The following is a 20,748-nucleotide window of genomic DNA, read 5'->3' on the forward strand; positions in this document are numbered from 1 at the left end:
GTGCAGTCCCCTCTACCGTGGTTGGCCTGGTTGGCCTGTGAAGGCTTCGGTGGGGCTGGCTGTAGAGGCCCAGTTACTTCCAGGCAGGACAGCAGGGAGACAGAGACAGCTGTGGAGGAACATGCCTGCAGGGTGAGGACAGCTACATTTACCCAGTCTGTGCTGGGCACCTAGGTCCTGTTTCCCCATCCGTAATTATGCAGCTTCAGGGCTTGTTCTCCGTTGAACTGTCTGGTTCCAGAGCAGCCAGCTTGGGGCGCCCGGAATGTTCCCTCTCTCAGCCTCTTCTCGGACTCCGTCTTAGGGAACAGTCAGTGAGGCAGGCAGAGGTGCTCACCATAGCATGGTTTCACAGTGCCAACTAGAAAGACTGAACGTACCAGTGCAGGGGTGCGGTCCACTAAGTGGCAGTCCTTAATGCAGTCTGACACCTCACTAAAATCTTAGTGCAGTGGGGCACTGGCACAGCCGATGTGCCCCAGCCAATTGGGAGTGAAGGCAAGAGGGTTGTAAGTTCAAAATTGAAAATAAAAAGGGGCTGGGGATGTAGCTTAGTTGCAGAGGGTTCAATTCTTAGTACCCCCTCCCCCGCAAAAAATTAAAATAAACCACAGTGTTGAAGGACCTTGAGTGATTTGCTATGTGTTACAATTAGTGACAAATGTGGTAAATAAAAGAAGCAAAGCCATATACAGTATTTTAACAGGTTAACATTTATCTGGGGATATCTTTTTTTTTTTTTTAATTTATAGTTGTAGATGGACAGCATGCCTTTAATTGTTTATTTTTTTATGCGGTTCTAAGGGTTGAACCCAGTGCCTCACACATGCTAGGCAAGTCCTCTGTTACTGAGCTATACAGCCCTAGCCCCATCTAGGGATATCTTGGTTGCAAATAATTTATTTTTAAATTCATAATTGTCTGCATTTTTTAAAAAGTATTTATCTTTATTTATTTTTGTGTGGTGATGAGGATTGAACCTAGTGTCTCACATGTGCAAGGTGGGCACTCTGCCACTGAGCTACAGCCCCAGCCCTAATTGTCTGCATGTAATTTGTATTATTCTACTCTAAAACAATAAATGTCCCAGGCTTGTCCACCCCCAAGTTCAAGGTTTGTGTGATTCAGGTGAGTAGACTGGACCAGCCCTTGTAGGGGTGTTTGGGGTTCCCTGTGAGATAATGGGCCCTGCAGCCTAGCTGGGGTGGCCGGGTGCCGGCGTGATGGTGGGGGCTCAGGCAGGGCAGCGTGGGTCCTCACTGCTGAGCAAATGGTGGTCCCAGTCACTGAGGGTCTGTACCTCCTCCTAGGCTGTCGTGCTGGGCAGTGACTGCTGGGTGGAGACTGTGTCTCCTGCAGGGAGAGCGTGGGAAGGGGGCCCAGCAGGTTCTCAGACACTGGCAAAGGTCCGGGCATCACCCCCGTCTGTGATTGGCCAAGGCTGCATCTGTGGCCTTTCTCCCCAGGTATCCAGAGCATTTGCTCTTACTCTGTCTCTGAAGATCACCTGGTGCAGTTCTTTGTCCTGTGCGAGCCTCCACCCCTAGAGCAGCTAGATTGCACCCTTCCCTCTCTCCTCCCTGTCTTAGCTGTTTCTCTGCTATGGCTAAAGGATCTGACCAGAACAACTGTAGAGGCTCACAGAGGTCTTAGTCCATAGAAGGCCGGCTCCATTCCTCAGGGCTTGAGGGGAGGCGGAACAGCATGGTGGAAGAGTTGGCAGAAGGAAGTAGCTCACATGTTGATCAGGAAGCAGAGAGAGTTTCTATCCCCCAGATACAAAATATGTACCCCAAGGCCACGCCCCCAAGTCCCACCTCCTCCACCCATTCCCTACCACTCCAGTTACCACTCAGATAATCCTCATTAAGGGATTAATTCACTGATTGGGTCAAGACTCACAATCCAATCGTTTTCATTTCTCCTCTGAACCTTCTTGCATTGTCTCACACATAAGCTTTTGGGGGAAACTTCACATCCAAACCATAATACTCCCCTCCTGGCTGGTCTCCTTGTCCCAAGGGCCAGAACTGGAGTATGTGTGGGCCATTTCTGGACTGTGAGCCAGGAGGCATGGGCCCCCTCGCAGAGTCTGTAAGACCAGGGTAGTTTGGGGCAGTGCAGCCCTCAGGCAGGTGTATGGTGGAGGAGGCACAGGGATGGTGGCTTCTGCAGAAGGGCCTGAGTGGACTTTCCTCCTGCCAGAGAGGCCTCTTCTTGGTGCTTCTAGGGGAACTGGCCAGGGGGGCAGGGCAGAGCTGTTGGTCTTGCATGCTTCTCTTGAGGGGGCTTAGGTACCCTAAAAAAATCTGCCCCGAAAGTCTTCCAGCATTGGGGGCTGTGCCCCTGCCTGTGGGAAGCCCACCCTTGCTCCTACAGAGCTGGGTATTTTTTTGGCAGCAGACCGGGCCCTTGCCTCCAGGAAGCCACAGCTTGGAGACAAAGCTCATGGGTAGGGAAAGACAGGGAGGCTCTGGTGCTACTTGCTGGCCTGGCCGGGGCCCTGGTGGGCTGGGGCCGGAGGGCTGTGGCACACTGGGTGGCAGGGGAGCGTGCTGCAAATTGGGCTTTCTCTCCTGCTGTTGCCGTGGCTCCAGCGTGGGCATGGAGACCTAGGCCAGTGCCCACTGGGCTCATGAGGCTGTGCTTTGGCAGGCGGCCAGGTATAGATGGCACTCTGGCCTTTTGCTGACAAGGGCTGTTCTCAGGCAGAGTTTGTCCTACGGGTAGCCCCAGCAGGATGGACAGGGCCCAGGGGTGGCTGTCCCTGCCTTTCTGCCGTGGTGGTGAAGAAGAAGGGAAGACAGGCAGTCCAGTGGAAGCTAGGGGGTCTTGAGCCCAGGACTCTGGGTGCCCAGCAGGGAGGTAGTCAGGAGCAGGCAGCTGTGTCCTGAAGCAGCAACCACAGAGGAGGCGCCCTGGGAGCTCTGCCGAGCTGCCACCCCCGCCAGGTCCAGGGACCTAAACACCCGCTTTGGTGCCTTTCCAGGACTAGGCGCTACCTCCAAGGGCCGCCGGACCCTGGAGCCCGCCTCACCCCCTGCCTCTGGTCCGAGGAAGGACCCTGCTGTGGGGCCCCCTGGCCGGAGGGCGGGACCCAGTGCCAGCCGGGCCAAGAAGAGGAAGCCCAACTTCTGCCTGCAGGAGACGGAGGTGCTGGTGTCCAAGGTCAGCAAGCACCACCAGCTGCTGTTTGGCACGGGGCTGATGAAGGCCGAGGCCACCCGTAGGTACCGTGTGTGGAGCCGCATCCTGCAGGCCGTGAATGCCCTGGGCTACTGCCGCCGTGACGTCGTTGACTTGAAGCACAAGTGGCGGGACCTGCGTGCTGTTGTGCGGCGCAAGCTGGGCGACCTCCAGAAGGCCACGCCTGATCCTGGCCTGGGCTCCGGCAAGCCACAGGCCTTGGCCCTCACACCTGTGGAGCAGGCAGTGGCCAAGACCTTCTCCTGCCCAGCCCTGCCTGCCGAGGGCATTGGCCTCGAGCTGCCCAAAGGTGAGTTCCTGGGCCAGCTCGCCCTCCAGACGTGTGCCGTGGCCAGAGGGAGGGTGGCTGCACCTTGGCCGCACTGCTACACCTTCCTCCACAGTGGTCTCCTCCCTGTCCATGTCTTCCTCTGTCCCCACTGTTGTCATTCAGAATGTCCTCATTCATTGTTCTTTGCCCCACTCCCTCGTTCACTTATGCCTGTTCATGACGTTCAGACATCTTTAATGTGCCAAGGTGCTCAGAAGTGGGTGGTGTCTGCCCACCTAGCTCTTGCCAGGGCCCACCTTGCCCTGTCCTGGAGCCACGCGGAGCCTACTTCTCTTCTCCCAGTCATTTAGGCAGTCTCTTCAATGTGATGGGAGTAAGAGATGTTGGGATCGTAACCACTGCTGAGTTACAGGCATTTCAAAGCTGGATATTTTGCTGCTTTTTCCTGTCCTATTCATTTTAAAAAAAAAATGCTCACTGTGACTTGCTAAGTTGGTTCAATGACCTGGTTTCAGAGCTGTAATGTGAGATACTGCTGCTGTGTAATGGTATTTATTTTTTATCTAGTTATTATCATGGATTATACCCAGGGGCACTTAACCACTGAACCATATCCCCACCCCATTTTGTTTTTTTATTTATAAGTTGCTTAGGGTCTTGCTAAGTTGCTGAGGCTGGCCTTGAACTTGAAATCCTTCTGCTTATTTATTTTTAAGAGGGGGCCTGTTGCTGTGTTTGACAGGTTGGCCCTGAATACCTGGGCTCAAGCCGACCTTCAGTCTCAGCCTCCAAGTGGCTGGGATGCAGGAGAGTGCCACCGTACCCTATGCTATGTCCCTGCCCATCAGAGACCTCAGTCCTGGTGGATTCAACCTGCTGCATCATGGTGGGCAGGTTGAGACCTGGGGGAAGTGTTTGCCCAGGGCTGCCCATGGCCTTTCTTGGAGCACCCAGAGGGTGTAACTCTGGGGGCAAATGACAGGTTGGGGAGGTCAAGAGAGGTCAGTTAGGCCTGAAGTCCAGGAGCTCTGAGTGGGGCCCAGTTATGTGTAGGTGTGGGTGACCCCTGGGCCATGGCAGCAGCTGCTGTACTAGGCCAGGAAGGAGTTGTGGGCCCTGCAGAGGATCCCAGTTGTGGAGGGTCGAGGCCCGGTTCTGCACAAGTCATGGTTGGAACTGGGCCCAGGCCCATCCCCAGAGCTCAGGGCTATGGCTGGTTGACCATGGCGGTACCTAGTGTGTGTGCTCAGATCTGCTCTGCCGCCCAGGGGCATGTGCAATGAAGACGAGGTGCCGCGTGTGGCTGCCTGTGGCAGAGCTGGCAGGCCTGCACAGTGTTTGAACAGGTGCTCCAGGCCCCTGGCCTGAGGGTGGGCCTTGGAGAGCTTTGAAACCAGGTTCTTAAAACAGGTAGAGAACTTAAGACTTGTGAAGATGGTGTCATCTGACTAGCAGCTGGCATGTGTACTGTCCCCTTCTCCGATACCAGCACCTGCCTGGTCCCCACCCTGTGCCGGACAGTCTTCTGACTGCTGTTCCTTGTTATCTGCAGGACGTGGTGTCCTGGAAGCTGTAGGACCTGCCTGTGTGCTGTCAGGTGGTGGGGGCCCTGGGATCTCTGAGGGCAAGGTCTGGAAAGGTCCCTGGGTCCAGACTGTGGGGCCCTCACTTGCTTCCTGCAGAGGTGAGGTTGAGGGGCTGCCTGAGGCCACACAGCCAGGGTCTTGCTAAGTTGAGCTGGTGCTGGGCCTTTGGCAGGCACCACAGTCTCTTATTTTATTATTTTATTCCTTAAATGAAATAATAGTCACACATCAGAATTCGCCATTTCACCCTTCTTACGGTGTGGAGTTCAGTGGTTTTCAGCATGTTCTTGCTGTCATGCGTCTGTCACCTCCATGTAACTCTAGAGCAGATCTTGTCACTCGCAGGCAGCCCATGCTCTCCAGCATCCGCTTCCTGCCCCTGGCCTTGTGTGCTCTGGCTCTTCTGTGGTGGCACCTCCCATGCACCTTCATGTTGCTGGTGACTCTTCCAGCCTCAACCTTCTCTTCTGGAGAGTGGGATTGAGTGCTCCGCAGTCGGTGTTGTTGGTGTTTGGGGACAGTCTTCACTTAGGCGGGGATTGACACCTAGGAGCTGAATTTTTTCCCAGTGGTTGTACCTGAGCAGTGGGAGCGAGCGCACTTGATCTTCACCCTTGCCAGAGTTGGCGTCGTGGGACTTCGGGGGTCCAGGCACCGAGGGTGGTGAGGACTGGTGTCTGGTTGGTTGCTGGTTGGGTTTGCCTTTCCCTGGTGTGGAGCGTCCTGCGGTGTGTACTGGCTATTTGTAGTGTCTATTTGAACCCATCGCAGTGTGATATTGGGTTACAGTGTCACTGAGCTTATCATTCTGAACATTATGTTATCTTGTCACATGTCTGAATTTGAATATTTTCTTCAGACTGTGGCTTGTCTTTGTTTTCTAAACAGTGTTTTTGCAGGTGAAAAGTCTCACTGTTTGAGCAGTTTCTCCCTCTGTGCCTTTGTTTGTGTACTGCCTCATAAGTCTTTACCCACTCCCAGGCTGTGAGAAGTCCCTGCTGCTCTAAGTGTAGAAGTTCTTGACGTCAGGCTTCTGCACTTGAACCTGTGACGCACGCTGAGTCAGCGTTGTGCGTGGTGGGTTTGGTCAGTTGGGTTTTAGGTGCTGGGCTGCTTTGCTGTCTCTGTCTCAGGCAGATGGCTGTTCACTTGGCTGCCCACTTGCTTCCGTCTATCTGAATGTCTGTTGGAGTAAGTTGTAGGTTAATCCCGTGAGACTGCCAGAGACCCCAAGTCTCCTCTCTGCTGGTCTGCAGTGGTGCTTCCCTCCTCTCCTGGGGGCTGGCTACTCTGCATTGGCTCTTTTGTCCTTGGTTAGTCTGGTTTAAGTTTGTGGTCTTAGAATTAGTCTGATGTAAATGTATTGATTTTATTCATCATTTGAGAGAACCTGATTATATTGATTTTCTCTAATGTCTATTGAATTATGTCTGATCATCTTTGTTTTTTATTCCTTTTGTTTATTTAGGTTCATTTTGCTTTTGTTAGATAATCGACTTAGGCCCATTCTTATTTTCTAATATGTTGCTATAAACTTTCTTTTTTGCTTTGCTTTACTTATATAAATATATCACATTTTCATTTCATTCATTTAAAATATTTTCTGGTTTCCCCTGTGATTTATTCTACGTGGCGTTCATTTAGATGTGTGCTGTTTAATGTGAAGTAATGATGCATGCTGGGAGATTTCTTTTTGCTGCTGATCTCTAGTTAATTCTGTTGTTTCAGAGAAAGTATTTTTCATGATGTCCACTCTCACAGATATGTCTGTGGCCTTGCTGTCTGTGTGTCCACCTCGACGCGTCCTCCAGGTGCGCTGACTTGTGCCACAGGGCACCCCCCATGTGTGCTCAGGTTGCACTCAGAGGCGTGTTCTCCTCACCTGAGTCCTTGTCCATTTTCTGTCCACAACTGTTGACTGGGGGTGCAGGGTTGGGGGTCGACTCGGGACTCCGCCGTGGGTTGAGGTTCCTACTTGCAGTTTGTGCACCTGTGTTTCCGGGGTGGGGGCGGGATGCGGGTCCCCATGTGTTTGGGTCTGTTTTGTCTCTTCTTCAGGTTGCAGGTGTCCTGCCTTCGGCTCTACCTGGGAGGAGTGCAGCTGCTCTGGCTCCATGCGAGAGCTTTAGAAGACGTGATCTTGTGTATCAACAGCAGGGCTTTGGAGTAGTTGTACAGTGGAATCTTCCCTTCCTCTGATTGGACAGTCTCTGTTTTCTGATTGCAGTGGTTGAGATGTGCTGTCTGCCAGAGCCTCTGGAGATAGCGGGAGTGTTGTGCTCTGTGCACACGTGGCTGTGGCGGCCGAGGAACTGGATTTATAATGGTATTCAATTGCAATATAGTTCATGCCAGCTCTCTGCCCCGGCTGGCGACTCCGGCCTGGCCGGGCAGGTTGGCTCCTTTATCTTTAGTGTGATGCTCTGTGTTTCTGTTTGAATCTGCCGCCTTGGTGTTTGCTCCCTGCATTGCCTTTTGTCTCTCTCCCCTGCCCCTGTCCTGGAGTAGTGAGTGCTGCTTAGGTTGGTGTCACTTCTCTGACGCACTGCAGCTTCCCTGCCTCCCTGTGCTCTGCAGTCTGCAGTGGCTTCAGTCTGGGGGGGTCTGGGCTGGCCCCCTTTTCTCCATCAGCCCTAAACTGTCCTCTGCCCCGAATGAGAGCGGCTTAGGGAATTATGTGGCTCCTTTGTCACATCAGAGAGTGGCTACCTGTGGCTGTGTGACCTGGGAGGGCAAGAGGCAGAGAGGAGGACTAGCATGTTTTCCTCTGCCCTTCCACACTTTGTGTGCTGAGGAGGTAAGTCCACAGCTTGTCCTCTCTTAGTGAATGCTGACGTGCGTGTGTTGGGTGAAGGGCATCTGTGCTGTTGAGGCGGAGACCCACAGGAGATGGGGCACGTGTCGCTCCTGTACTGCAGTCCAGCCAGGCCAAGTGGGCAGTGTGCGCCCTCTCCCCGAGGGTGCTGTCCTTCATCTGCGTGGTCACAGCAGAGTTGCACCCACGGCATCCCAGCCAGGACAGGAGGACTGAGTGAGAGGCAGCCGTCGGGTGGCTGTTTCTTTTAGGTGTGTGAGAGGGAGCTCGCACACTTCACTTGTCAAATTCTGCGGTGGTGGGGCATGGGGAGCGAGAGTCAACCTCTTTGATTGCAAGGGAGGCTGGGAAATGCCCACAGCTATGTGGCTACATGCCCAGGATTTCAGAGAGATGGCCCACAGTGCCCTAGCTGGCATGGCCAGGCGGTCTCTGCCAGTGTTCCCTGTGGTGTTGCTCTTGTCTGCTGAGATGGGGACTCTGCACAGGTGCCCTCCCCAGATTTTGGTGGAGGGCAAAGAGCCAGTCCTGGGATGGACGCTGTAGCTGTCTTTGCTCTGTGTCTCAGCCTTCGGGCCTCCATCTTCATCAACACACATCTCTCCCCTCCTGTGATGACTGCACCCCGGGGTGCCAGCTGGCAACCCTGCCTTGGCTCTGCAGCCTGCCCTCCTGTTTTCCCTGTGATCTCATTCTCCGGGTCCCCCAGCAGGGTCAGAAGTGACCCAGTGCTTCTGCTGTGTGCCCAGATGCCTGTGCTCCCCTCTGGGGGCAGGGCCTCCTGGGCTGCCCACACCTGTGTTCTGCATCAGGCCTGGCATCTTGGGCCCTGGACCAGAGCTGGGTTGCACACCTCTCCCATGCCAGCCGGGACACACTGGACGGGTCCATGACCTCCAGCTTGCTGGGCCCCAGGGCTCTGCAGTGACCGGGCGGCTGCACAGAACTTAGAGAGCCCCAAGAGCCGTGTGCTCCTGGGCGTAGCTACCCGCCACCCCCAGCCCTGGGCTCAGTGTCCTTCCACCACATGGACACCTCTGTTAACGAGGCAGGTGGTGTCTGCCCTCGGGGCCAAGCTCTGCCCTATGAAGGCCGGCCTCCGGCCCATGTGGGGAGTGCTGATCCAGCCCTGTGGCCTGTGGAGCCTTGTTGCTGTCTCCCTGGTTGCCTAGAGGCAGCATCTGCAGCCCTCCCAGCCACTGCATGCAGGGCTGTGTGCCTGGGAGATGTGTTCCTGTGGGAGCAGCAGTGCCAGCACCAGGTACTGTGTCCCGGGCAGGACGGGCAGGACTCGTGTGAGCCAGGGCCGAGCTAGTGAGCCACAGCACTTGCCGGAAGAGGCTGTCCCAGCCATGGCCTTCAGAAAAAGAAAAGGGTGGGGGTGGATGTTGCCCTGTAGCCTGGGGAGGGTCTGTCCCCTCCGGCATAAACAGCCATGTCACCTAAACTTGGGTCTTGTGGAGAGCAAGGGTGCTTGGAGCCAAAGAGCTCCTTGGTTTCTTTTTGCCGACAATAAAAAATGGGAGTGGCTCTTGTCTGCGCTTTTGCTCCATGTCTTTGTGTGGGAAAACTGCCCTGATCCCCCTTCCACAGCGGAGAACTTGAGGCTGTGAGAGCCCCCGTGACAGGTCCCAGAACCCAAGCCTGTGGATGGCAGGCTGGGTTTGGGAGGAGATCTCAGGCTCGGAGGGGCCTCCCCAAGGGGGTGCGTTTGGCAGTGGCGTGTGGTGGAGTCCTGCCCTCGGCTGTGGGGCCGCCCCCGCACGCCTCACCACACCACACTCACAGCCACTGAGGGCTTGTCTTGGAGGCCAGCAGGCAGCTCCTGTGCCCCAGTGGTCTTGCTGCAGTTCTGCCCCAAGTGCCCTGCCTTGGCAGATGGGGACGTGAGGGTTTCCTCTCCATGTTTCCTTACTGGTCAGCGGCCAGCTCCTCCTACTGCACTCTTCACCTGCCCCCTGTTCTGCCTCAGCTGCCACCTGCACGTGTTGGTGCCATGTCGGTCACAGGGGTGGCCAGGACTGACCAGGCTGGGTATGAGGGAGCTGGAGCCGCAGTGGACCAGTACAGAGGAGTGAGGCTTCCTTGAGGCAGCAGGGGCAGGCAGTCATGAGGGGAAGGCGGCAGGCGCCTCTGGACGAGGGGGCTCAGGAGGGCGTGTGAGGGTAGGGGCACAAGGAACTGTCCTCAACCAGCAGGTGCTAGTGAGAACTGGCCCATCTGGAAGGCTTCTCAGGCTCCCTGTCCTCCATAGTAAGTCCTCATCTCCAGGAGGCTGACCACAGCACAGGGCCTGGAGCTGACTTTGACCACCAGGAGAAGGCACGGTCAGCCTTGACCAGAAGGGCTGTGTGGACTTTGGCCTGGGGCACAGTGAAGGTGGGGTTTGAGGAGACCCAGGCAGAGTGGCACAGCCCAGGGATACATGGGAAGGAAGTGTCAGGGCTACCAGGTAATCTCCCTGGCTTTGTGGTGTGGAAGCGTTGTTACCTCTCTCGCCCTGCCTGGGAGGAAACTGGGCTGGGGCGTTGGACCCTGCTAGGACTGCCACCTGGGACTGCTGGCTCAGCTGGGGAGCAGCCCGCCTCGCCTTCGGCCCTGCTGTGGCTCTTCCTGTGTCTGACTCTACTTCTGATGCAGGTTGGACCTGTGGCCAGCATGGCCACTCTAGTTGTAATGGACATTTATCCATCGCCTGCAAAGATCTGTCCAGGCCTGCAGGTGTGCAGCATGAGTGGTGTGGGTGTCCTGCACTGGGCCTGCTGGCAGGCAGGGTGAGGCGGCCTGGAGGGCTCCCAGATCAGGGGGAGTGGGGTGGCCCTGGCGACTCGTGCGTCCCTGCTCTGATCCCTGGTGTTTTAGTCAGCTTTTTTTTTTTTTTTTTTTTGCTGCTGTGACTAACAGATCTGATCTGAACAATTATAGAGGAGGAAATGATTTCATGGTCTCAGAGGTCACAGTTCATGAACAGCTGGCTCCATTCCTTGGGGCTTGAGGTGAGGCAGAACATCACAGAGCAAGAATATGGCAGAGGGAAGCAGCTCACATGATGATCAGGAAGCAAAGAGAGACTCCACTCACCAGATAACAAAATAGATACCCAGAGCCATGCCCCAGTGCCCACCTCTTCCAGCCGTACCCTGGCTGCCTTCGGTCACACTCAATTATCCCCTCCAGGGGATTAATTCACTGATTGGTTTAAGGCTCTCATAACCCAATTATTTGTCCTCTAAACCTTCTTGCATTTTCTCAAGGGTACCCCACTGGTCACTTCTCAAGAGAATTTTTAGTTTTACCTCCTTGAATCTGAGAAGTGTATGGTCTTGCCAGCTCCTGAGCTGCCCTCAGGCCATCTTTCTCCTTGTCTCTGGGCAAAGTCTTTAGCATTTCTTTAGTGGTAGTAATGTTTTAAAAACTGCAACTTACTTAGTCCCAGTTTTACCCTCACCTTCAAGTTTTTTTCAAGTGTCCTAATTATCACAATAATTTGGCTAAAAGCCTGCAACAATATCTATGCTACTTCCTGAATGCTATGTTCTCTAGAAATTTCTTCTGCCAGATTAAAAAGTCCACTGTTTTTAAAATCAGTCTCACAGAATGTCTCAAGACACAGGCAAAATGCAGACAACTTCCCAGCCAGAATGTAACATAAGTAGTGTCCTTCTTTTCCTCCAACCCCTCTTTGAGTCCTATCTTCATTATCCATGGTCCTCTTGCTGTTCTGGTCTTCTGAGCTCCCCCCACAATTGGCCATTAAGTTCCACTTACAACTTCTAAACCATTTCCACCGTGTACTGTTAAGCATCTCAAAATTCCTCCCACCAATTCCAAAAAGCTCCAAAAGTTTCTGAGCCATATGGTCAGGTTAGTCACAGCAACGACCCTACTTCTCGGTATCAATTTCTGTTCTACTCAGCTTTTTCACTGCTATGATTAACAGATCTGACCAGAACTATTATAGAAGAGGGAAGGTTTATTTGGGGGGCTCATTCAGAGGTCTCAGTCCATGGATAGCCGGCTTTATTCCTTGGGCTTGAGGTGAGGCAGAACATCATGGTGGAAGAATATGACAGAGGGAAGCAGCTCACATGATGATCAGGAAGCAAAGAGAGAGTTCTTCACTTGCCAGGTACCAAATATATACCCCAAAGCCACACCCCAATGTCCACCTCCTCTAGCCATGTCCCACCTGCTTTTAGTTACCAATCAATTAATCCCCCGGGGATGAATTTACTGATCTGTTAAGGCTGTCATAACCTAATTATGTATCCTCTAAACTTTCTTGCGTTTTCTCACACATGAACTTTTGAGGGATGTCTCACATCCGAACCATAACACCAGAGGTTCCTTAGCAGTGAACAGTGCCCTGCAGTGTTGCCTCATGAGTTGGCTGAGGGGTGGCAGTGAGGAGGATGCCTGATCGCATGGGGTCCTGCCTCCTCCCAGGCAGGTGCTCTGTGTACAGCAGCTCTGGCCACCCCTCCTCCTGCAGCCCTGAATTGAATCCTGCAGAATGGACAGCCACCTTGGGCCTTGGAGCCTGCCCACGTGACTATGGTAGTTCATGCACAATAATTTGGCTGAAAGCCTCCAACAGGTAATTTGGAAGGGGCAAGGGCAGCGCCCCAGGACTGGATGGTTGACATTTTCCTTTCTGATGGTGTGACCTTGGGTGTGTGGTGTGGCCTTGGGTGGGTCTCCTGCCTCTGCCCTTGGTCTCTTTATCTGTAAGTGGGGAGAGTGGCACTCTGGTCGTTGGGCTCCTTCTGTGTGCTTCTGCTGGAGAGTGGTGGTCACTCCTCCACCATGGGCACAGCTCATCCTGTCCTGTCCCTTTCTTTGCTGCCCTGGCTGTGTCCATCCTGAGCCTGGGCTTGGTGAAGGCATCTCGGGGCTCCAGAGCCTTGCAGGTGCAACAGAGGTGTGTGCAGGGTTGTCAGATGCTGTTTCTCCGGCCAGCGACATGAGCCGAAGCAGCCTCTCTTGCAGACAGCTCAGCTGTGCTTCCAGGCTGTGCTGTGGGTATAGCAGCTGGACCTGGGGGCTTGGCAGGGGAGGGACATGGCAGGCCTGTGAGCCTATGAGCTGGTGCATCAACAGGGTCTGCTCATTCTAGAGAGGCAGGGCCGACCCTGCCTTTGTCCAGCCAGCCCTGTGACTCTGTGGAGTGGGCTTGGGCCTGTGTTCTAGCAAGAAACCTCGTCAAGCCCAGGAGGTGGTACTTTGTTCTAGGCTCGTAGGCTGGCTCAGAGAGCACAAACCTTTGGGTGTTCCCTGTGTTAACCAGCTTTTCATTGCTGTAACCAAGAAGAACAGCTATCAAGAACAACTTAGAGGAGGAACAGTTTACTTTGGCTCTGGGATTCCAAAGTCAGCCAACTGCATTGCTCTGGGCCTGAGGTGAGGCAGGACATTATGGCAGAAGGGAGTGTCAAAGGGAAGCTGCTCACTCTTGGTGGCTGGGAAGCAGAGAGAGAAGAGGAGCCAGGAGGACAATGTATGCCCCTCTAAGGCACATCCTCTTCCAGGCACACTCCACCTGCCTATGGTCAACACCCAGTCATCCATTCACATTATTAGTCCACTAAGTTACAGCGCTAATTTAATCTCACCATTTTATTTCCTGAATTAATACAGGAGCTTCAGGGGGACATCTCACATCCAAACCATAGCATTCCACCCTGGCCCCCAAAAGCTCATGTCCATCTCATAATGCAAAGTGCACTTAGTCCATCTCCAAGAGTCCCCATAGTCTGTATTTCCAGCAAAAGTCCAAGGTCTCCTCTGAGACTCAGGGTAAACTCTTGCCTGTGAGCCAGTGTAAAAATCAAAAGCAAATTATATATATCCACTATACACTGGCCTAGGATAAATATTCCAGTTCCAAAAGGAAGGCTTAGAGGCCTACACAGAAGGCTGGGACCGAAAGAAGATTGAAACCCAGTTAGGCAAAAAAGTGCTGTAGCTTCCTGTCTGACTTCTGGAGCACCCAGTGGTGAGATCTCCTCTCTGAGGGTTGGGCAGCCTGCCTCGTTGGCCTTTCTTACCCACGTGGCTTCTCTAGGCCTGTTCCGACCACAGCCAGAGCCTTCCTTGGCTGGTGTCGCATGTATTGGCATCTCCTGGGGCATCTCCTGGGGGTCTCCTGGGGACTCCTGGGGCATCTCCTGGGGGTCTCCTGGGGGTCTCCTGGGGGTCTCCTGGGGATCTCCTGGGGGATCTCCTGGGGCATCTCCTGGGGGTCTCCTGGGGGTCTCCTAGGGCATCTCCTGGGGGTCTCCTGGGGGTCTCCTGGGGCATCTCCTGGGGGTCTCCTGGGGGATCTCCTGGGGATCTCCTGGGGGTCTCCTGGGGCATCTCCTGGGGGTCTCCTGGGGGTCTCCTAGGGCATCTCCTGGGGGTCTCCTGGGGCATCTCCTGGGGGGTCTCCTGGGGGGTCTCCTGGGTCATCTCCTGGGTCATCTCCTGGGGGTCTCCTGGGGGATCTCCTGGGGGGTCTCCTGGGTCATCCCCTGGGGGTCTCCTGGGTCATCTCCTGGGGGTCTCCTGGGGCATCTCCTGGGGCATCTCCTGGGGGTCTCCTGGGTCATCTCCTGGGGGTCTCCTGGGGGTCTCCTGGGTCATCTCCTGGGGGTCTCCTGGGGCATCTCCTGGGTCATCTCCTGGGTCATCCCCTGGGGGTCTTCTGGGTCATCTCCTGGGGGTCTCCTGGGGCATCTCCTGGGGGTCTCCTGGGGCATCTCCTGGGGGTCTCCTGGGGCATCTCCTGGGGGTCTCCTGGGGGTCTCCTGGGGCATCTCCTAGGGCATCTCCTGGGGGTCTCCTGGGTCATCTCCTGGGGCATCTCCTGGGGGGTCTCCTGGGGGGTCTCCTGGGTCATCTCCTGGGTCATCTCCTGGGGCATCTCCTGGGGGTCTCCTGGGGCATCTCCTGGGTCATCTCCTGGGGGTCTCCTGGGGCATCTCCTGGGGCATCTCCTGGGTCATCTCCTGGGGGTCTCCTGGGGCATCTCCTGGGGGTCTCCTGGGGCATCTCCTGGGTCATCTCCTGGGGCATCTCCTGGGGGTCTCCTGGGTCATCTCCTGGGGCATCTCCTGGGTCATCTCCTGGGGGTCTCCTGGGGCATCTCCTGGGTCATCTCCTGGGGGTCTCCTGGGGCATCTCCTGGGGCATCTCCTGGGGGTCTCCTGGGTCATCTCCTGGGGGTCTCCTGGGGCATCTCCTGGGGCATCTCCTGGGGCATCTCCTGGGTCATCTCCTGGGGCATCTCCTGGGTCATCTCCTGGGGGTCTCCTGGGGCATCTCCTGGGTCATCTCCTGGGTCATCCCCTGGGGGTCTTCTGGGTCATCTCCTGGGGGTCTCCTGGGGCATCTCCTGGGGGTCTCCTGGGGCATCTCCTGGGGGTCTCCTGGGGCATCTCCTGGGGGTCTCCTGGGGGTCTCCTGGGGCATCTCCTAGGGCATCTCCTGGGGGTCTCCTGGGTCATCTCCTGGGGCATCTCCTGGGGGGTCTCCTGGGGGGTCTCCTGGGGCATCTCCTGGGTCATCTCCTGGGGGTCTCCTGGGGCATCTCCTGGGGCATCTCCTGGGGGTCTCCTGGGTCATCTCCTGGGGGTCTCCTGGGGCATCTCCTGGGGCATCTCCTGGGGCATCTCCTGGGTCATCTCCTGGGGCATCTCCTGGGTCATCTCCTGGGGGTCTCCTGGGGCATCTCCTGGGTCATCTCCTGGGGCATCTCCTGGGGCATCTCCTGGGTCATCTCCTGGGTCATCTCCTGGGGGTCTCCTGGGGCATCTCCTGGGGGTCTCCTGGGGCATCTCCTGGGTCATCTCCTGGGGCATCTCCTGGGGGTCTCCTGGGTCATCTCCTGGGGCATCTCCTGGGTCATCTCCTGGGGGTCTCCTGGGTCATCTCCTGGGGGTCTCCTGGGTCATCTCCTGGGTCATCTCCTGGGGGTCTCCTGGGGCATCTCCTGGGGGTCTCCTGGGTCATCTCCTGGGGCATCTCCTGGGTCATCTCCTGGGGCATCTCCTGGGGGGTCTCCTGGGGGTCTCCTGGGTCATCTCCTGGGGCATCTCCTGGGTCATCTCCTGGGGCATCTCCTGGGGGGTCTCCTGGGGGGTCTCCTGGGTCATCTCCTGGGTCATCTCCTGGGGCATCTCCTGGGTCATCTCCTGGGGGTATCCTGGGGCATCTCCTGGGGCATCTCCTGGGGCATCTCCTGGGTCATCTCCTGGGGCATCTCCTGGGTCATCTCCTGGGGGTCTCCTGGGGCATCTCCTGGGTCATCTCCTGGGGCATCTCCTGGGGGTCTCCTGGGGGGTCTCCTGGGGTATCTCCTGGGTCATCTCCTGGGGCATCTCCTGGGGGTCTCCTGGGGCATCTCCTGGGTCATCTCCTGGGGCATCTCCTGGGGGTCTCCTGGGGCATCTCCTGGGTCATCTCCTGGGGCATCTCCTGGGGGTCTCCTGGGGGGTCTCCTGGGGTATCTCCTGGGTCATCTCCTGGGGCATCTCCTGGGGGTCTCCTGGGGGATCTCCTGGGGTATCTCCTGGGTCATCTCCTGGGGCATCTCCTGGGGGTCTCCTGGGGCATCTCCTGGGGCATCTCCTGGGTCATCTCCTGGGGCATCTCCTGGGGCATCTCCTAGGGGTCTCCTGGGGCATCTCCTGGGTCATCTCCTGGGGGTCTCCTGGGGGTCTCCTGGGGCATCTCCTGGGTCATCTCCTGGGGGTCTCCTGGGGCATCTCCTGGGGGTCTCCTGGGGCATCTCCTGGGGCATCTCCTGGGGCATCTCCTGGGGGTCTCCTGGGGCATCTCCTGGGTCATCTCCTGGGGGTCTCCTGGGGCATCTCCTGGGGATCTCCTGGGGCATCTCCTGGGGCATCTCCTGGGGGGTCTCCTGGGGCATCTCCTGGGGGGTCTCCTGGGGCATCTCCTGGGGGTCTCCTGGGGGGTCTCCTGGGGCATCTCCTGGGGGTCTCCACCACAGTTTGTGCTTCATTGTTCTGGCTTTGCACATGGTCCTCTCAGGGCCAGTGGCAGGGATTCTGACCCTGCTGCCCTTGTCCTCAGGCTTTCCTTTGAAGTCCAGGGGAAGCCTCTGGGCCCTACCTCCAGCATCGTGCATTGCTGCAGAACCAGCTCCACATGGGTGATGCCAAAGTCTGCTGCCAGGTTAAGCAGTAGCTGGGTTCCCTTGGACCATGGCTACAGTGTCCTGGGAGTGCCTGGGCAGCTAAGCCCAGTGAAATGAATCCTGGGGAAACAACGTTCTAGGTCCCCTGTGAAAGCAGGGTGCCTTTGTGATCTCTTTCACTTCTACACCCTTGAACCTGCCATGGGCGTGGTGTTCTAGTTCCCGAGATGGCCTCACAGCATTGTCCTATTGTCTCTAGGCAAAGTACTTAGTTTCTCTTTAGTGGCAGTCATCTCTTCAACATCCACATCTTCCTGAGCCCTAATATTACGTGTTCCTTTGGCCAAACTGCAAGTTTTTCACATCTTTTCTTTCTGCCTTGTGCTCTTGATTCTTACAGTAAACCTGGCTAAAAGCTGCTGGCAACATCCGAGCCACTGCCTCAAAGCTGTGGTTTTAATTTTAATGTTGCCTTTAAGTTTCCTTCCACCAGATTAGCGAGTCCACCAACTTTAAGTTCAGCCTTACACAAACTCTCAGGACAAAACGTAGACAACCTTTGTTGCCAGAATGTAACATGAACATCTCTAGTCCAGTTCCCAATGGAATCCTCATTCTCCTCTGAAACTCCATGAGCGTAGTTCTGTCTGCATTCCTATTAGGGTTCTGGTCCTCTGGGCTCTCACCAGAAGCACTCGAAGCTCTGCTCACAACATTCAGATCTTTCTCCAGCCTGCATCTCTAATCTTTTCCAAACTCCTCCTATGAACAAGTTCCAAAGGCTTCTGAACCATATGGTCATGTTAATCACTGCAGTGACCCTACTCCTGGTACCAGTTTCTGGGTTAGTCAGCTTTCCATTGCTGTGAACAGAATACAGGGACAGTTTAGAGGAGGAGAAGTTTATTTGGCTTACAGTTTCAGAGGTTCCCATGGCTAGCCAAGTCCATCGCACGGATCCCGAGGTGAGGTGGGGAACATCATGTGAAGGTGCACTGTGGAAGAAAATTGCTCACATCATGGTCGCTGAAGGAAGGAGTAGTCAGAGGACAAGATATGATCCCCAAGGATACACCCCCTGGTGGCCTACTTTTCCCAGCCATGCCCCATTATTAATCCATCAAGTGAATTAATCCGCTGATGAGGTTATCGCTCTTGTGATTCATTATTTCCCCTGCTGTGTCAACACAGGAGCTTGAGTGGATACCTCATCATTGAACCACAGCAACCCACCGGCATCCTGGTGTCTCCTGCCCCACATGCCCTGGCAGACCTCGCTCCGTGTCCTTCAGTCTTAAGTGTTTTATCTTGGAGACTTGTGAGCGCAGAGAAGGTGGAAAGGGTGGCAGTGTGACCACGGGTGCACCACTGCCTAGATCCCACCTGCTGCCATCCCAGCTGGCCCTCCTGGTGCCTCTGAGCCCTTTGGAGCAGCCGAAACCCTCGAGTCTCCTCTCACTTCCTTGTTACTGCCTCTCCTTTCCTTTTGAGGTGAACTTTAAGTGCGTGAACTGCAGGGGACCAAATGGTACTATTCTGGGCCTTTTGGCAGATGCCTGCATTGTGTTGCCCACAGCCCTGTCCAGGCACGGGGCCTCCCCTATTCAGCAAGTCCTTGCTGCCCTGCCCCAGCCCAGCCCAGCGTAGCCCCAGCCACCATAGACTGCTTTCCTCTGTTGGAGATCTGACCGTTACTCTGATGCCTGGCACAGTGTCACGCCCAGGGTGCCCCGCAGGCAGGGCACATATGCCTATCCGGCTTCCTGCGTCCCCTGCACTTGCACCTTCCAGGATGGGCTCTTAGGAATAGCTGCCACGGACTCTCTTACCCAGGGTTCCTGCGGCCTCGGCTTTGTTTCTCTGTGTAGGTGTCCAGAGTGTGATGGCTGGCCGCAGGGCAGCAGGTGTCCCCGTGTCTGTGGCCGAGACCTTCGTTGCGTGGCTGCACATTGCACAGTCACCCAGCAGTGCGCATCTGGACACTGTCTTCCCTAGCACTTGGAGTTTCCCCACGACGATTTCTGTGGTTTTGCTACTTGAGATAAAAGTGCTTAGCACAAAGCCTGTGATGAACTCTTAAAGTGTGCTAGTCACGGACCCTTGGTGTGGTCACAGGGTTGTGTGGCCATCTCCACCTTCCCACTGCAGAGCGTGTCCGTCCACCGGGGCAGATGGGCCTGTGCTAGCATCATCGCCCCCTCCCAGACTACTGGCAGCTGCCGTCTCCATCTCTGTGGGCTGCCACCTCTGCATGTGCGGTGTGAATGGGATCATACACTTGGTGGCATCTGTCCCCAGCCTGGTGTTTGGGGGACTCGTTCCTCTTACTGCTGAGCAGTGGAGCAGTACTCTGCAGTGTAGCTGGGCCCCGTCTTTGTCCTTGCTGGTGGCCTGACAGCATGCGGGAAGTCTCCTCCTTCCCACCCAGCAGCGCTGCTTTGAACCTTCTTGTGCGAGTCTTGTGTGGATGGGAGTCCTTATGAGCGTGCCCAGGAGGCTACTGCTGGGGTGCGGAGCCTCCACGTCCCCTCTCCTTGAGGAGCCGCCTCTCCCTCCAGCTTGGGTACTGGGAGGGCAGGGGTGGTGTTTGTCCTGACCCTTTGCCTGTGGAAGCAGAGCTGGAAGGCAGGAGGGGTGGGGTGCAGGGAAGCTGGTGGTGCCGGTCATACATGGTCATCTTGTGCCTCCTCTTCTCCTGTCTTCCTCTAGCCACACAGGTTGTTCCTTGTGACCTCCGGGAGCTGTGCCAGGAGACCTCAGCCAGTGTCTTCCAAATCCACTCCAATGGTATGTTCATCTGCCTGCCCCCTCTCTCCTGGCTCTCTGGGTCACTGAGGTGACATCGGAGGCTAGCTGGTACCTGACCTTGCCCTGCCCCCATGTCCTGCCTTCCACAGTCCCAGTTCTTGGGGGCAGCTGGGGACTGCTTGCATGTCCAGTCAGCTCTTCTCCTCCTCGATCCTGTCCCACCCTGGCTCTTCTCACTGGCTCTGTGGCTGTAGGAGTCCCTGGGAGGAAGGAGTGAACCCCGATGGCAGGGCTGGGGGAACAGAGATCACTGAGGCTAGGATGGGGAGCAAGAGCCACACCCCATACATCCCTGGGACAGGGACAGGCCTTCCCCAGGCCCAGGTGGGCTTGCTCTGGGTGGACTGTACATGGGCCTGGGCCTGCTTCGGCACAATAGGGGAGAAGGTCCTGTGGGGGTTGGGTAGGCCTCTGCTAGGAGGGGTGGACCCAGCCTGTAGGAGGCTGCTGTGCCCTGGTGTCAGGTCACATAGGGGTCTGGCTGTCTCTGATGCAGGGCCCAGTTTCCACTATGGCCACGCAGAGGGCAATGGGTTGGGGAGTGTCCTTCTAATCCTTGTGCCTTTCCCATCTTTTATTGGACAGTGACCTCCTTGGAGAAGAGCCTCCGGTCATTGGGGACACCGAGTGACACACAGGAGCTTCGGGATAGCCTGTGAGTGGTAACTGCCATCCCTGCGCCTGTGCATGGTGCCGCACACATGCAGCTTCACCCTAAACTGCCTCTCCTGAGACGTGAGCACCCTCCCCTGGTGGGCGTCTAGATGGAGTGGATGCTGCAGAGACACACACCTGTGCTCAGGTGGTGTGCCTGCCAGCTCGCACACGCTCCGCGTCACCAGCATGCTCCAGGGGGTCTTTGCAGTGCCCCAAGCTCACTGACAGGCCTGCACATATTTGCACACCTGTGGACACACAGGCT

General features: G+C 56.0%; 1 protein-coding gene across 10 annotated transcripts in view; it reads left to right on the forward strand.

Moving 5' to 3' along the window:
• The window catches only part of Tsnare1 (t-SNARE domain containing 1), a 113,626-nt gene that overhangs the window by 48,137 nt on the left and 44,741 nt on the right, over positions 1–20,748 (forward strand). For all 10 annotated transcript variants that reach the window (XM_078016605.1, XM_078016612.1, XM_078016610.1 and 7 more), the window contains 3 exons: positions 2,990–3,496; positions 19,728–19,805; positions 20,412–20,481. In XM_078016605.1, the coding sequence (XP_077872731.1) occupies positions 2,990–3,496; positions 19,728–19,805; positions 20,412–20,481 (655 nt within the window). The remainder of the gene's footprint in view (positions 1–2,989; positions 3,497–19,727; positions 19,806–20,411; positions 20,482–20,748) is intronic.

This window comes from Ictidomys tridecemlineatus, chromosome 7 (genome assembly GCF_052094955.1).
Source record: "Ictidomys tridecemlineatus isolate mIctTri1 chromosome 7, mIctTri1.hap1, whole genome shotgun sequence".
Classification (NCBI taxonomy): Eukaryota; Metazoa; Chordata; class Mammalia; order Rodentia; family Sciuridae; genus Ictidomys; species Ictidomys tridecemlineatus.